This window comes from Capricornis sumatraensis, chromosome 12 (genome assembly GCF_032405125.1).
Source record: "Capricornis sumatraensis isolate serow.1 chromosome 12, serow.2, whole genome shotgun sequence".
In the NCBI taxonomy this organism is placed as follows: domain Eukaryota; kingdom Metazoa; phylum Chordata; class Mammalia; order Artiodactyla; family Bovidae; genus Capricornis; species Capricornis sumatraensis.
This window is the reverse complement of record NC_091080.1, coordinates 41,510,395-41,526,603: the sequence shown is the minus strand read 5'-3', so window position 1 is coordinate 41,526,603 and position 16,209 is coordinate 41,510,395. Positions and strand designations below refer to the sequence as shown.

General features: G+C 48.4%; 1 protein-coding gene across 1 annotated transcript in view; it reads right to left on the bottom strand.

Moving 5' to 3' along the window:
• FLT1 (fms related receptor tyrosine kinase 1) overlaps positions 1-16,209 on the bottom strand; it is a 206,570-nt gene that overhangs the window by 20,327 nt on the left and 170,034 nt on the right. Inside the window, exons 18-24 of the mRNA XM_068984312.1 lie at positions 13,427-13,531; positions 9,637-9,750; positions 7,940-8,028; positions 3,674-3,830; positions 3,120-3,217; positions 1,831-1,953; positions 3-114 (exon numbers count right to left, since the gene is read on the bottom strand). Of these exons, the coding sequence (XP_068840413.1) occupies positions 3-114; positions 1,831-1,953; positions 3,120-3,217; positions 3,674-3,830; positions 7,940-8,028; positions 9,637-9,750; positions 13,427-13,531 (798 nt within the window). The remainder of the gene's footprint in view (positions 1-2; positions 115-1,830; positions 1,954-3,119; positions 3,218-3,673; positions 3,831-7,939; positions 8,029-9,636; positions 9,751-13,426; positions 13,532-16,209) is intronic.

The window sequence follows — 16,209 nt, the reverse complement described above, 5'->3', positions numbered from 1 at the left end:
ACCTAAGGAGAAGATCTCCCACAGAAGCACTCCGTAAGACCACACGTCGCTCTTGGTGCTATAGATCTTGTCAAAGATGGACTCGGGAGCCATCCACTTCAGAGGAAGTCGCGTCTGGAAAAGGGTGAAGGGAGGCCTTGAGCAGGAGGGCATGCAGACAAGCACATTCGACCCGAGCACCCGGGGGTTGCCTCCCAGATAACGCGTGGCCTTAAACCATTTCCCAGAGCAGCCACGCTTTCCCAGGACGGAGAGTGAGCGTCAGCCTGAAGTGCGGTCCTGAAAGTGTGCTGTGTTCATCCCTATGATGGGCAGTAGCTGTTTAGTAAGCCCTTCCTCTGTGCCCAGAGCACCCGACTCTGACTCTGTAAGAAAGCCTCCTTCCCAAAACAGCCTGTATGCCACGCGGACCTGGGAAAGAGCCCTGCGAATTACGGCGTTGGCCAAAATGTTCCTCGGGGTTTTTCTGTAACATCTAATGGAAAAATCCAAACAGACTTTTTGACCAACCCAATAGAAGGCGTCTGGAAAATCGATCATTTCCAGGAATTTTTCTTAACAAGGAGGATTTTTGAAAGGCGTTCCGATATAAAACACAGGATTTTAAGAGTCACTGACTGGGAGGTGTGGGCGAAGGCACGGAAAAGAAGGCAGGTGATAGACAGTGTTTAGGGCCCCATGTGACTAGTTTTGAAGTGGGAGTCCCAGTGGGTTCAGCCCTATGGCTTCATAGGGATGGAGATTGACAGGGACCCTGGGATGAGTGGGGGACAGAGAAAGATAGAGCAGGGAGGGTGGGGAGAGGCTGAATGACGCACAGGAAAGAGCAAGACAGACACCCAGGTAGTTGCCATCTTTGCAAGTCAGGGCTCTCAAGGAAAGCCTGTTGTGTTTTCCTTTTAAAGAAACTGTGGGGGACTCCCCCAGCGGGGTCCAGTGGTTAAGACTCCAGGTTTCCGATGCAGGGGATGTGCGTTCCATCCCTGGTCGGGGAACTAAGATCCTGCATGCCTCGAAGTGAGGTCAGAGAGAGAGAAAGAAGAGAGACAGGGGAGCATGGTTCTCAAAGTAGAATCCTGGGACTGGCTGAGTCCGCGGCACCTGAAGAGTTGTTAGAGAGAGGCACATTCTCAGGCCCCACTCAAGACTTTGGAATCAGTTTAACAAGCTCTCTGGATGACCTGTGTGCTCGCCCTGAGAGCCAGGAGCAGAGAGTAGTTGTCTGGGCCCAGACCCAGACGTAATGAAGCCTTCAGGGTAAAGGCCAGAGGGGAGAGGACACGGGAGGTCAGCTCTGAAAGTGGAAATAACACTTATCGCCAGAGACGGGAGGGAGGAGAGGCCAGTGTGAGCCAGCAGAGATGCTGGGCAGGAGGGCAGGGCTGAGGGAGACGTGATTTCCTCCCCAGCGAAGTCATGTGGACGGCTGCCCCCACCCTTTCCTGAGACGTGTACACCTGCCGAATCCATCACCCGGCTTTATCTGAGGGGAAGAGTCCAGGCTGTTCTCCCAGCTGCCTGGGGAACTCCCCCAGGCAGGGGAGAGGAGGGGCTGACGTGGGCTCGGCAGGGCTACTGACCAGTGGTCAAGGGTCCAAGGGACAGGAGCTGGGCTGGGGCCAAGGGAAGGACTGGAGGAGCAGAGCAGGGCCTCTCTGGGCCCTGTGCGAGGACCCTCGGGTCCAGAGGCCGTGGGGCCAGCCTGTCTGCACAGGCTGTTGTTTGGGGACCTCTGCCGAGGAAGTGTAAATATTTACCAAGGGCTTTGGTCTATGGTTTAGAAATGATAGGGCCCCAGTGAGTCAAACAAACATCAAACTTTGGACTTACATCTCCTTTTCTCACGTAGTCGGGGTTCTTATAAATATCCCGGGCAAGGCCGAAGTCGCAAATCTTCACCACGTTGTTCTCAGACAAAAGTATGTTCCGCGCGGCCAGGTCCCGATGAATGCACTAGAATGAAGCCAGCGGCACCGTCGATGCTGTCTTAGTCTCGTCCAGAAGTTTCCTGCGCCTTCTCACTGTTCCTAACTTGGGGACTCATGCCACATGCTTCCTTTACACGAAGGGACCAGCTTTCCATGCACATGGGGTCGCCCCAAACATGAAGCACTTCTCTCTACAAATTCAGACCCTTTGGAGGCCCCCAAGTCAAGGAGTGCCCCGAATCCTCTCTGCCCCAGTGCTGCAGGATGGCATCAGGTAAGCAGAGCTGGCCGTCCATCCTCCCAGGGAGCACGACTTCCCCATAGCCTTCTATCCTGAGCTGCTGAGACCAGATCACCGCCCAGCTGGAGTCTCCTAGGAGGACTCCCCTGGGATGAGCTAACAGACGTGGAGCTGTGTACTCTGAGATTCTGACCGGTTCTGGAGGCATGCTAGGGGAAAACATGGAGCGTGTGTGCCGGGATCGTCTAGTCTGAAGCCCAGCGAGCTCTTCCCCTGGAATTAAGTTCTACCCACTGGTACCCTACCTACAAGCCTTCCCTGGTGGCTCAGACACTGAAGAATCCGCCTGCCATGCAGGAGTCCTGGGTTTGATTCCTGGGTCAGGAAGATCCCCTGGAGAAGGGAATGGCAACCCACTCCAGTATTCTTGCCTGGAGAATCCCATGGACAGAGGAGTCTGGTGGGCTACAGTCCATAGAGGTTGCAAAGAGTAGGACATGACTTAGCGACTAACACTTTCACTGGTGCCCAAGAGTCATTTCTCAAACCTCCTCGCTCACATCAGGACAGACTAAGACGTGTGTTGTGAAGTTCACTCTACGTTTAAGGACCTGTTGTTGTTTAGTGACTAAGTTGTATCTCACTCTTTTGTGACCCTATGGACTATAGCCTGCCAGGCTCCTCTGTCTGGGATTTTCCAGGCAAGGATGTTGGAGTGCCTTGCCATTTTTTCCTTCAGGGGATCTTCTGACCCAAGAATTGAACCCACATCTTCTTGAGTGGCAGGCAGATTCTTTACCAATGAGCCACCAGGGAAGCCCATTTAAGGGCCTACATACTAGCAAATATGAGGAAAAGGGAACTTATAGCGAAGGTTTGTGTTTGCCCATGTGTATACCCACACATCCAGGCCCAGCGAAGAAGCAGAACAGTGAAGAGTGAGAGCTGACCTTTCTGGAAGACAAAAACTCCATGCCTCTGGCCACTTGAAAACTGTAAGAAATCAGATCTTCCATAGTGATGGGCTGCTTGTAGAAGTCATCAAAATCTGGAAAGCATTAAAACCGGAGCTGTTTGTAAAGTCCCTTGTCAGGCCACCAAATTCCAGCTTATTGGAACAGTGTTAGCCGAACATATAACAAACCAACGAACAGATCAGAGTTCATCTTTGAGAGCATTTCAGTCTCCACATGAATAGTCAACATTTTTCCAGGCCTCTAGCCCGGTTTGCTAGTGTTGGGGGAGGTGGGGACGGGGGCGGTGGGGGCAGGGGGGATGATCCATTAAGACAGAAAGGCCCGGGGGGGAAGACAATTGTACAGTTCCCTGTCAAAATTAGTAACTCTGGAAATAATCTAAATTCAAATCTTATCTCCCCAGGACATTAGCCTTCGAGTCTCTCACGGATGTTTATTAGGGTGATAAATAAGAAAAAAATTTCAGAGATGCACAGTGTGTTGTAAAAATATCTCAGAGTGGAGGACAGGAAGGAATTAATACCTACCCTCCTCTTCCTCAACATCACTGAGGCTTTTATCTTCCTGAAACCCAGAGCTTGCGAAGCTCTCGCTGCTGGTAACGCTGTCTAGTCTTTGCTTCTCGCCCTGCTCCAGGTCCGGCTCCATCTTTTCTTTCTTAGGCTCCACGTGTAAGGCTGCATCCTTTTAAGAGACCAAGGAAGACAGTGATGAAAGGGACGGCCAGCAATTGCCTGTGTTGGGAGGATGTCCTCTGGCAGAAGGGCTAGTGAACTAGTAACCTGGCTGCCCCCTGGGGGTGGGATGTCTTCCACTTTTGACTGGGCTTCTGGGTAGCATCTCAGGTGGGATAAAGGAATATTCACAGCAGCTGCTGTTTACCGAGCACTTACTCTGCGAGCCAGCACACTGAGGATCTTAGGTACGTTTTCTTGTTTAATCTTTCCAAAAGTTTTACAAAGTAGCTCTTACAATACATGAAGGAATAGATTCAGAGAAGTCAAATAATCAAAGTCACATGCAGCTGGTAAATGGCAAAGCTTGTACCCAGGTCTGGCCAACTCCGTTCTGTGCCCATAAGCACTTTTCCATCCTGTGCGCCATCTTGGGAAAGATGATATGGAATGATGGACAAGGGTCCCCAGTCGACCCGAGACCATGCTTTATAATCCCCAGGGGGAGTAATAAGAGGAGGCTGCAGTTACCAATGTGTCTGGTTTCCTTGGAGAAGGAGGGAACGTGAATATTTCTTTTTCTCCTCTCCATTCAAAGATGTAGCCTGATCCTAACAAAGGCAGAAAATGCCTTTCATTCTGAACTGGGCATCTGAGCCCTGGTGTGTATCCAACTCTTTCATTAAGTGTGTGATCTTGAGCAGCGAACCACCTTGCTTTTCTGGGATTTCCTTTTCCACATCTGAAAAGCTCTATCATCTTGTGTTTGGACTCACAGGAGTTATGCATTTTGGGTGGAACCAGAAAAGATGGGTATCATCTTTAGTAATTCATCTAATTGCTGTGACTCTAGAAACAGCATTATCAGTGGCTTCGTGAGTCTACCAGGTACCTGGCTCAGGGATGGCTGTAGGGGAACTGGGGTTCAGAGGTGTTCCCTGAACCACCTGCGCTTTGTGGCCAGGCCGGCTCTCCATCCTTCCTTGGTTTTTTTCTGGAAGCATCACTACATGGGAATGTTCCCTCCACTAGAGGGCGTAGTGGGAGCAAGCAGAGGACAGACAAGACAGCTTCAGCCCCCAAAACCGTGGAAGCACAGAGGGTCGCTAGGCTCCTGCCCCTGGAAAGAGGCCCTCTGTGCCTGCTGCAGAAGGGAGTTAGTTCTCAGAGTGAACCCCCGCTGCCATCCAGGTGACCTACCTGAGAGCAGGTAAAGAATGTTAACTCTGGTTACTGTATGTCCCTGAGGCAGTTAGATTTGATTCTGCTCAGTTGGGGACTGAAATTTTATTTCCCACGAGACCCTTTCCAGGACAGAAGTGGGCAGGGGAAGGTGCTGGGGTGAAAAGTTCTTGACTCTTTGGCGAAGCTCCAGGGACCATAACTCAGACTCCCCCACCCCACTCCCGCTTCCCCACTCCCGGTCAATGGTATACTTAGCTCTGCTTATTGGTAACTGTTTTGGGTAAATAAAGGTTGATTTACTGAACTTTTGGGACTCAGACAGAATCCATTGGATTTATTACAAATAATATTTAAAGATCCTAGTGAATTTATTTGGAAAATGAAATATCCCATTTCGATTTAGCCTTTCAGTTTTTCTTTCACCTTCTCTTTATATGTCTTTAGGTTCCAAATATGAAATACAGCTGTGTGTTTTCCACGAAAACACTGAGCTCCACCAACAGGGAGGTGAATCATTAAATATAGCCTGAGAAGGAAGCAGGCTCTTCAAACAAAGGACGTACGAATGCAAACGTTCCATCCTGCCCAGGTCCCTGGGGTATTCTTGCTGGCTTAGTTCTTCCTGAAGCCAGCCCAGGATTTCAGGACTGAGGAGGAGTTGTACAGCTCCCAGTCCAGGGTACCATTCTCCACTTTTTCTTATGTTTTTCCCCCCCTCTTACCCAGGTCAGTGCATGGAAAAAGTATTGAAGGGACATTAGAAGAGCTGGGTTCTTTCTTCTTGACTTTATCTTTTGCCAAGTTCATGTCCTTAAGGCAATCGCTGGACTTTCTAGGCACGTCTGTGATGTGAGTGTGGACTAGCTGATCACAAAGATCCCTTTCAGCCTTAAGTTTCTCATCATGTTATTTTTCAGTGGCTAAGTCGTGTCCAACTCTTTGCAACTCCATGGACTGCAGCACACCAGGCTTCCCTGTCCTTCAGTCTCCCAGAATTTGCTCAAACCTATGTCCCTTGAGTTGGTGATGCTATCCAACCATCTCATCCTCTGTCGTCCCCTTCTCCTCCCACCCTCAGTCTTTCCCAACATCAGGGTCTTTTCCAATGAGTCAGTTCTTCCCATCAGGTGGCCAAAGTATTGGAGCTTCAGTTTCAGCATCAGTCCTTCCAGTGAATATTCAGCGTTGATTTCCTATAGGATTAACTGGATCTCCTTGCAGTCCAAGGGATTCTCAAGAGTCTTCTCCAGCACCACAATTCGAAAGTATCAGTTCTTCAGTGCTCAACCCTCTTTATGGTCCAACTCTCACATCTGTACATGACTACTGGAAAAACCATAGCTTTGACTAGACGGACCTTTGTCAGCAAAGTGATGTCTTTGCCTTTTAATATGCCACCTAGGTTTGGGCTTCCCTGGTGGCTCAGATAGTAAAGAATCTGCCTTGCCATCATCTTTTAAGGTATGAGTGACTAAGTGATTTGTGCATGTCTGGGTCTGTATGGAGAGAGGGGGAGGGAGATGGGGAGAGAGAAATTTATCAAGATGACTTAATATTTAGATAGATGGCTAGTAGATTTAATCTCTATCACTGCACACAGTGGGATCAAATAAGCTCTGTGCTCACCACAAAGAGTGTGATATATTAGCACAGAAAGAAAGAGTTTTTTGTTTTTTTTTTTTTTGCTTCCTTGTTATCTAGCTCCTTTATTGGAATGTCATTGCTTTACAATGTTGCATTAATTTCTGGGAAAAAAAAAAACTTAAAGGAAAAAGCAGAGATTGTATTTTAAGCTTAGTTATTAATGGTGTTGACTGAGGAAAAGCACAACCTAAAAACTGTGAGTCAGGTTTATTCAGTGTCTTTCTGAGGACTGTGTTCTGGAAGCAGCCTTGCGGAGAGCTCTGAGGAGGTAGAGGAGGTCAGTTTACACGTGATTCTGGTGAAGACAGTGCGTGCAACCCAGAGCATATGCAGGCGAAAGGCTGCTGCTAGTCCCAGGGAATAGATACTTTAGTTAAAGGTTTCAGAGCTTTTCTGATTAGAAGAGAGAGCAAGATACAGGTTCCTAAAAAATTTCTCTTGTGAAAATCGGTGACTATCTGAAGGCCTGTTCTGCTAGTTTCCCCAGGGCACAGACTGCCTTATTTCTAATCTCCACCTGAACTCCTTTCAGAGTGTTTTAAAGGGCAGCAAAAGATCCTCTGGAAGAGGAAATGGCAACCCACTCCAGTTCTCTTGCCTGGAAAATTCCATGGACAGAGGAACCTGGTGGGCTACCATCCATGGAGATGCAAAGAATCGGACACGACTGAGCGACTGAGAACAAAGGTCAGCAACTGAAGTGGCTCATGACTCGGTCCTTGTAGAGCCGGATGGATAGCTAGCAACATTTCTCTAGTTGGCAACGGGAAAGTGTATTTTCTTGTTTTATGCTATTATTTTTGTTGTTCAGTTGCTCTGGTCATGTCTAGCTCTTTGCAACCACATGGACTGCAGCACATCAGGCTTCCCTGTTCTTCACTGTCTCAAACTCATGTCCATCGAGTCGGAGATGCCATCCAACCATCTCATCCTCTGTCACCCCCTTCTCTTGCCTTCAGTCTTGCCCAGCATCAGGGTCTTTTCCAATAAGTCAGTTCTTCCCATCAGGTGGCCAAAGACTTGGAGCTTTAGCTTCAGCACTAGTCCTTCCAATGAATACTCAGGGTTGATTTCCTTTAGGATTGACTAGTTTGATCTCCTTGCAGTCTAAGGGACTCTCAAGAGTCTTCTCCAACACTGTAATTTGAAAGCATCAGTTCTTTGGTGCTCAGCCTTCTCTATGATCCAACTCTCACATCCGTACATGACTACTAGACGTGACTATGTTGCTATAGCCTGAATGGAAACTCAATTCTTTGTTGAAAAATCCCCAACCCAGAAGTTCCTTACCTTGTTGAGAAAGAATAAGGCCCGTTTGCTCTTGAGATAGTTGGAGAGATTTCCATATTTGCAGTATTCAACAATCACCATCAGGGGCCCTGCAACCAAAGCAACGCAAGTTCAGCCAGTCATCTACCAGCTTCGGTAGGCCTGGAGGTCTCAAACCTACTTATTTTAATATTAGCGAGTTCTGCAGGAAACCCTGGGTTGGGAAGACCCCCTGGAGAAGGGAATGGCTACCCACTCTAGTACTCTTGCCTGGAGAATCCCATGGACAGAGGAGCCTGATGGGCTACAGTTCATAGGGTCGAAAATGAGTCAGACATGATTTGGTAACTAACATTTTCTGGGAGATGCAACTTAGGAGTGAGATTTCTTTTTCAGTTGAACCTGAGAAAGAGTTTAAAAATACAAAAGGAGTAGACTTGGGGGAGGAGTATGGGGAGGAAGCAGGAAAAAAAGAGCAGGAGGAGAGAGAGAGAACTTTGAGGAGGGGGCGGGGCAAGGTCAGGGCTCTGCCTGTGACTGGCAGCCACCCTCCCTGCCCCCAGCCTCTGGACACTGTCACATCAGCCCCTTCTCCCAGGTCCTGTCTGGCCTGGCTTCCCTGCACCACAGCCCCCTGGGGGCGTCTGCATGGAGACTGCCTTGGGGCTTTCAAGATCTAAAGTGGGGATCAGCCAATTTATAAAGGAAGAGAAGATAAATATTTGAGGTTCAGTGGGCCACACAACCCTGGAGAAGGGAATGGCACCCCACTCCAGTATTCTTGCCTGGAAACTCCCATGGACAGAGGAGCCTGGCGAGCTACAGTCCACGGGGTCGCCAAGAGTCAGACACGACTGGAGTGACTAGGCAGCAGGCCACATTTCTATCAAGTCTGCCTCTGAAGCCTGAGAGCGCCTTGGATGACACCCCTGCGTGACTGTGTTTCAACTTTACGAACGCACGGATTTGAATTTCGTAACATTATCCCATGTCACAAAATATACTTCTTTTGCCCGCCCCCCCAACCCCGTCCCCCGGCTATTTCAAACGGTCAGATGAAGCCCACAGGCTGACCGGCCGTGGTTTGCCAACTTCTGGCCAAAAGAAGCAAGAGGGTTGGGAAGGGAGGCAACCCCAGACCTGCACTGCGGGTCCCCGGGCGCCCTGTAGCCTTCCCCCAGGCTCTTCAGTCCTCCCCACTACTCATCCAGCCGGGCTCGAGGCCTGAGGGGAGAACAGCATCAGGTTCTGGATCAAAGAAGACGTGGCCCCAGAGGGGCCCCTGGCTGCGGGCCCTGCCCTGGAGAGGTTGGAAAGGCCTGTGGGAGCCTTGGTCATGACACTACCCAGTCCCTGCACTTGGCCCGGGTGGGTGAGGCCTGTCTGAAGGCCATGGCTGGCCCCTCCTTCCACTGGGATCCTGCCTGGAGCCATCCCTTCCCTTGGAGGAAGCTTCCGGAATGCCCACCTTCTGCAAGTTTACCTCGGCTCCCATCATGGGTGTCCTTCTGGTTCGGGTCTCAAAGGGAGTCCTTCTGTTTGGAACCTTTAAGCTAAGCATCCAGGGAAGGCATTTCCAGGATGGGAGCCCCTTCCATCCTGGGACAGACTCCTCCAGACCACAGCAGGCCATCTTCCAGGGGGTGGAGGGAAGGGTCGGGGGGACAGAGAAGCTGCCCTGGCGTGTGAACCCGAAGAGCAGCCCCCTCACCACCTACCTCCTTGCTTGGTGCAGGCTCCCAGCAGGTTGACGACGTTCAGATGGTGGCCGATGTGGGTCAGGATCTTGAGCTCGGTCATCAGAGCCTTGTACTCGCTGGCCGTGGCCCCCTCTGTGTGAGGGGCAAGGGAGAGTCAGGGCGACGGGACAGTGGGGCTCTCTCCTCGAGGGCGGCCCTCGTCCCCTCGGAGGTGAGCAGCACTCAGCTCTCACTGCACCGACTTCCCCACGCTCTGCAGAAAGGCCAGTCTCCAGCCTGTGTTCACTCCTCCACCCTCTTGAGCCAGCATCCTCTGGGCTACAGTGAGGCTGGAGTGGTGTGGGGTCAGTTACTGGATGTCCCTCTGGGTGGACCGGGTCCCTGAGGGTCAGGTGCTGACTCGGACCTGGGCACCTCATGGGAGCGCCCTACGGGAGCGCCCTCCCAAGGCTTACTTCTGTCAGAACCAGGCCCAGCTAGAAGCTTCCAGGCAGGGATGCGCCCACATCTCCTCTTTTTCTCACTTTCCCCACTTTGAGAATTACAAAGGAGAAGCACAGAGGGGCCTGCAAGGGCAGAGAGGCCCCTTCTGTAAACATCTCTGCTGTGTTGTTACGTTTTCCCTGTAACCTCTTCCTCCTTGGATTCCTCAAGGTTATCTCCAGTCAGGAGGGTCTGTAAGCATCTGACTTCAGCTTCATTCTCAGAGATAAACAACGTCAGTCTAAGAATTAGCAGAGTCTAAAGCCTAGATTAACTTTGTCCTGTCTGTCTGCTCTTACTGGTTAACTTATAAAGCATTAACAACTTTCAAATTATGTTTAGAAGTTTAAAACAAGTCATATTGGCTTGCTGTAAAATATTTCAACAATATGTTTATGGAGTAAAAAGTGAAAGTCATCCCAATCCAGTTACCTTTTTTTTAAAAAAAGAAAGAAATCCAGTTACCTTTTTAGAAGTAACCACTGTTAATCACTTGGAGTTTCAGACCGTTTTCTATGCATTTATAAATATATGTAGCCAATCAAAAGTCTTTTGTTTGTTTACATAAATGGGATCATATATAAAAATATAAAAGCAAATTTGATGTATATAATTTGCTTTCTCTCCTTTTAAATGTGATGGACTTTTCTCATCCTTTTAAATTGATTAATGGCATTCCTGACATTTAGATGGTCTACAGTTGTGGTTTGTTTTTGCCATTACAAATACTATTTAATAAACAGCCTGTGATCTTTGCGCCCGTGTGTGTTTCTGTAGGACAGTCCTAGAAGTGAGTGGAAGGCTGTGCGTTTCACATTGTGGTAGATATTGGAATGGAATTTCATAAGCACAAGTCATTTTTTAATAATAACCAAATAAACACTAGAAGCCTCCCAATGGAGTTGGGATTGGCTCACAGTAGATGCTCAACAAATATTCGTTAGACAAATAAACAACATGATTACTCTTCTCATCTCAGACATGGGCTTAAGGCCCAGAAAGGTTAAAGGTTTTGCTCAAGGGCACTTTGAAAGAGCTTCTGAGTCATGGCCTTTGTTTGACCTTCTGCCTTTCCAGTGTCTCCTAGAAACAGATGGCCAACCAACTTAAACAAGAAAGCTTGAATGAAAATAGTGTTTTAGTGATGTTATATAGTGGGTGATTTGGCAACCTCTTGCTGTCAAGGCTGCTGGCTTAAAAAAATGATAAGCCTTTATTAAGATATTATACACACTATTTTTGTATTGCATAGAACAGATTCTCTGGGCCTTTAAAGAAAATCTCAAGTCAGAATTTCCCCCTCAAATTCATTCTTCCATGCCCTGATGCCCCTTTGACACAGAGGGAAAACGAGGTTCTTTAGCTCAGATTTTTCCATTTACAGGCAGGGCCATGGCTTTTATCTTGGGCCTATAATAGACAAGCATGGGCAGCCGATTTGCCCCTTCTAGCATCTTATTGCTCAACTAGTTTTGTCTCCCTGTGTGTGGTCGTAAGCAGGAAGACAAAACGAGCTGAGGGATAAGATGCTTTCAGATTTAGTGTCAACTTATCTCAAGGCTGGATACCACCTTGCCTCCAGAACACAGACCAGAATCATTTTCAGGATTTTGGAGCAATAGATCATTTCTAGAAGGCAGCCCTTCTGTAGCACTGAGGTGTGTGTGTGTCAGGGGGATGAGCCTTGCACCCGAACTCTTCCTTTTGCATGGCTGAGTTGTGTGGCCTTGCAGAGGCTACTTAACCTTTCTGGGTGTTGGTTCTTTATCTGTAAACTGAGATAATAAAATCTACCTCACAGAAGCTCTAGAGAGAAAAATAAGAAAAGTGACAATTTCATGCAGTTCAAGCTACCGTATTAAAGTATATAGGGTTGGCTAGAAAGTTCATTTGGGTTTTTCCATAACCCAATACCTAGTCTGGTGCTTTCTCTCATAGAAGACGTGCTGATGCCTTTTCTCTTTAGACCCTAGGATTGGGGGTGTCCAGGGTGGGGTGCTGGAATGCAGGATGATCTCAGAAATGCCTGTGATCATCTGGGTAGTTCCCCTTGAACAAATCCTCCTGTTTCGTGGATGCAAAACTCCTTTTTCCTGGCTACCTTCAGGCTCTTTGTAGAGCTTTATCAGAGCCGTCACTCAACAGGCTTTTGAAGTGGAAAATATCACCACATGGGGCTTTTTGCAGTGACGGTGTCAGCGCTGGATGAAGGTGAAGGCTTTGCTGTCCCCGCCCCCCCCCCCCCCCCCCCCCCCCCCAGCGAATGGGTCTCACAGCTGGACTCTTTGCCAGCTACCTGCTTGGCTGAGCGCAGAGCTTCCTGTGCCTGAAAACCCCCTGGCAATGTGTCAGCAATGTTGGAAAGCTGAAAACTGCCCTGTGGGCTTTCAGTCCTGTTTCTTTTGGTTTGGAAACCTTAAAATGCATTGAAGTAACATGACAATTTCATCACAATGAAGAAGTGTTTTCTGCACTTTAAAGCAGAGGTCCCCAACCTTTTTGGCACCAGGGGCCAGTTTTGTGGAAGATAATTTTTCCATGAACTGGGGGCAGGGGGAGGAGATGGTTTCAGGATGATTCATGTGCATCACATTTATTATGCACTTTATTTGTGTTATTACTACATCGGCTCCACCTCAGATCATCAGACGGTAGATTCTGGAGGTTGGGGAGCTGTGTGTCTTGGAGATGTTTGGTTTATGAGATTTTCAGTGGTTTTCATTTTCATTCTGTCTTAGGGTGGTGGTCATAAATTGCTTTGTCATTTGACCCAGCTCCCAGTGCTTCAGAGTGATAGTATTGTCAACATAGAAAGATAATTTGTTTATTTATTTTTAAATCTCTAAAGAGGAAATGTTTTATGGACAGGACTTGATCCTATAAAATAGCTTGACGTTCTGATCAACTCAATTGTTCTAGCTTCATCGTCTTTATAGTGAGCTCAAGCCCCAGCTGAGCCTTTGAGATTTAGACATACAGCCAAGTTTCCACTGTAATGTCATAGGGGACCACTCCAAAAATTCATACCTGTGGTTACTGTGAGCTTAGGTCCCTGGTAGCCTACAAGAGTCTGAGACGGGGTAGGAGAAACATCTTTGACAGAAATCATTTTCCCATGGATACTGTTGGACTGTTTCACTTACAAGGTTTATTTTGGGCTCTTGTGGCCTCATGGAAAGCTCCAGAGGTCAAGGGTCTTCCAGCAGAAGAAAGTTATGTGGCCAGAGCAGACATGGCCTCTGTCTGCTGCTAGGCCACATTCCACTAGTACCAACACATAGGGAACGTAATGGGGAAGCTGAAAGCCCAATCAGAGCATCCATACCTTTCAGCATCTTTACAGCCACAGTCCGGCAGGTGGGTGATTTCTTGATGCCGAATGCCGATGCTTGCACCACTTTTCCAAAAGCCCCTCTTCCGAGTGACTTGCCTACAATGGGAAGAAGACTGTTTGTTTGCCAAGCCAGCAGTATCAGTTTAAGTCTTTCCCAGGAAGAAAGGGCCTTTTCCCTATGTGTGTATGTGTGGCATGTAGCTTTGAAGGGAATCTCCAATGAACAGACCCCAAATGGGTTAGGGACACATTTATGTGGCATCTTCCTTCCAACTCTTTACTGCACTGCCACGTGGCCCTTGCCCTGTACAGCGAGGCTAGAACCTTCCAGGACATTTGGGGCAGCTGTAGGGCCTGTTTTCTTTTACAAAGTCCTTTTCCAGGGGGAGAGGCTACAGAATCTGCAGTTGGTTTTTTCCATCATCTGATAACATCATTACCACAAAAATTCCCCTATGTTTAAACTAAACCCCTTTTCTTGCCACTTAAGCTTATTTCTTCTGACCCGTGTTCCAGCAAAGGGAACAAACTGACAAGGGTGGTTACTGCTATTGGCTATAATGATGCTTCAGAGCTACCAAAAAATCACATAAGTAATTTCTCAGACTTCCTTGCCAGGCAGAATATCCTCCGTATTTTTAACGTGTCTTTACATGATGATTACAAATCTCTGTGGTTCAAACCATGCACCCCTCAACCCCGGGTAGCAATTTGTTTCAACCACAGAGAGGTGGTTGCCAAGTGCAGTAACAAAGTGTAAGGTTTCATTCATGGTTCCCCAGTGGTATGCTATGTTCTAATGACTGCTAGCACATTTGTTTGTTTCCCTCACCCTTGAATGAGACCACTTGACTCAAAGAGGCAAGGACCATACCTGAATCTTCCCAGAACCTGGTGCATGGGGGGCATCTGTGCATTAGTACAGAAGGGAGAGGTGCATTTGGGAGTTTGTGAAATGCTCAAACCAAGCCTCTTGCAGTCCTAAGTTAACTGGAGGGGCCCGTGGGATGCACAGCTGAACAGTGCTCTGTGAGGAGGGCACCTCCCCCCTTTTTCGATCAGTGCTTCCTTCTGCATCTCCAGGACACAGGTAGCTGACTCCAACCTGTCCAGCAGGAAACCAATACCCCTCAATCGTGATATGGTAGGAGAAACAGTGAGCCAAAGAAGTAACCTTTGGTTGGTTCTTTGGGGGCAGAGCTGTGGAGTAGGGGAAGCCAACAAAATGCTTCTGATGAAAATTAAATCCTGGTTCAGTTCAGTTCACTTCAGTCACTCAGTCGTGTCCGACTCTTTGCTACCCCATGGACTGCAGCATGCCAGGCCTTCCTATCCATCATCAGCTCCTGGAGTTTATTCAAACTCATGTCCATCCAGTCAGTGATGCCATCCAACCATCTCATCCTCTGTCATCCCCTTCTCCTGCCTTCAATCCTTCCCAGCATCAGGGTCTTTTCAAATGAGTCAGCTCTTCACATCAGGTGGCCAAAGTATTGGAGTTTCAGCTTCAATGTCAGTCCTTCCAATGAATATTCAGGACTGATTTCCTTTAGGATGGACTGGTTGGATCTCCTTGCCGTCCCAGGGACTCTCAAGAGTCTTCTCCAACACCACAGTTCAAAAGCATCAATTTTTCTGTGCTTAGCTTTCTTTGCAGTCGAACTCTCATATCCATATATGACTACTGGTAAAACCATAGCCTTGACTAGATGGACCTTTGTTGGCAAAGTAACGTTTCTGGTAGTCAGTGTTAATTTAACACAGCACCTCTGGTCCTATTTCTTTCTCATGCTGTTCTGATAATGTGTTTTCAGTGAGCTAACTTTCCTCTCTCCCTCCCTTCCTTCCCAAAAGACACAGTTTGTTGTTTGTTTGTTAAGATTCCTGGAAAGTTTACAATGAAGCTCTCCTTGTCCTCATCCTCCTGCTGCTGCTGCTGCTGAGTCGCTTCAGTCATGTCCGACTCTGTGCAACCCCACAGACAGAAGCCCACCAGGCTCCCCCGTCCCTGGGATTCTCCAGGCAAGAACACTGGAGTGGGTTGCCATTTCCTTCTCCAATGCATGAAAGTGAAAAGTGAAAGTGAAGTCGCTTAGTCGTGTCCGACTCAGCGACCACATGGACTGTAGCCTACAAGGCTCCTCCATCCATGGGATTTCCCAGGCAAGAGTACTGGAGTGGGGTGCCATCGCCTTCTCCGTGTCCTCATCCTACCGGAACCTTTATACTTGCATGCACAACTCCTCAGTAACAAAGTGTCCTCACCTGCCTCAACTTAGAGTCTTCCACTGCCCACCCCCCGGCATCCAGTAAGAACGTGGGAAGAGCTCGGTCACCAGTATCATCAGAGGCGTCTCCCTGCCTGGGTCTCACGAGGACGCTGGTGAGATGACATGCCTCCCCGGGTCAGAGGGGCACCTGTCGTGCCGACAGAGATCCTGCTCCCAAGGCACGCTCATGGGCTGGGATACAGCCTCTGCTTCCTTCTTCAGATCAAAGTGTCCAAGAAACAGTGAAATCAGGGCTTCTCTCTTACATACAAGAATGTCAAGGGGACCCTGAAATGGGATACAGGAAGCACGCTGGCAGATGCCTTCCCCAGATTTGTAAAAATTGGTGTTTTCTGATTAGAGGCTTAATCCTTGCTTTCATAGGGTAAAAGAACACCTTTTCTTCTGCATCACCTTCTGTTGTCTCCTGTGAAAATTGTCCTGAGCCTGAGACAGGTAATGAGCATCTCTGTTTTGGGTATCTGTCCACAGACTCCTGCTTGT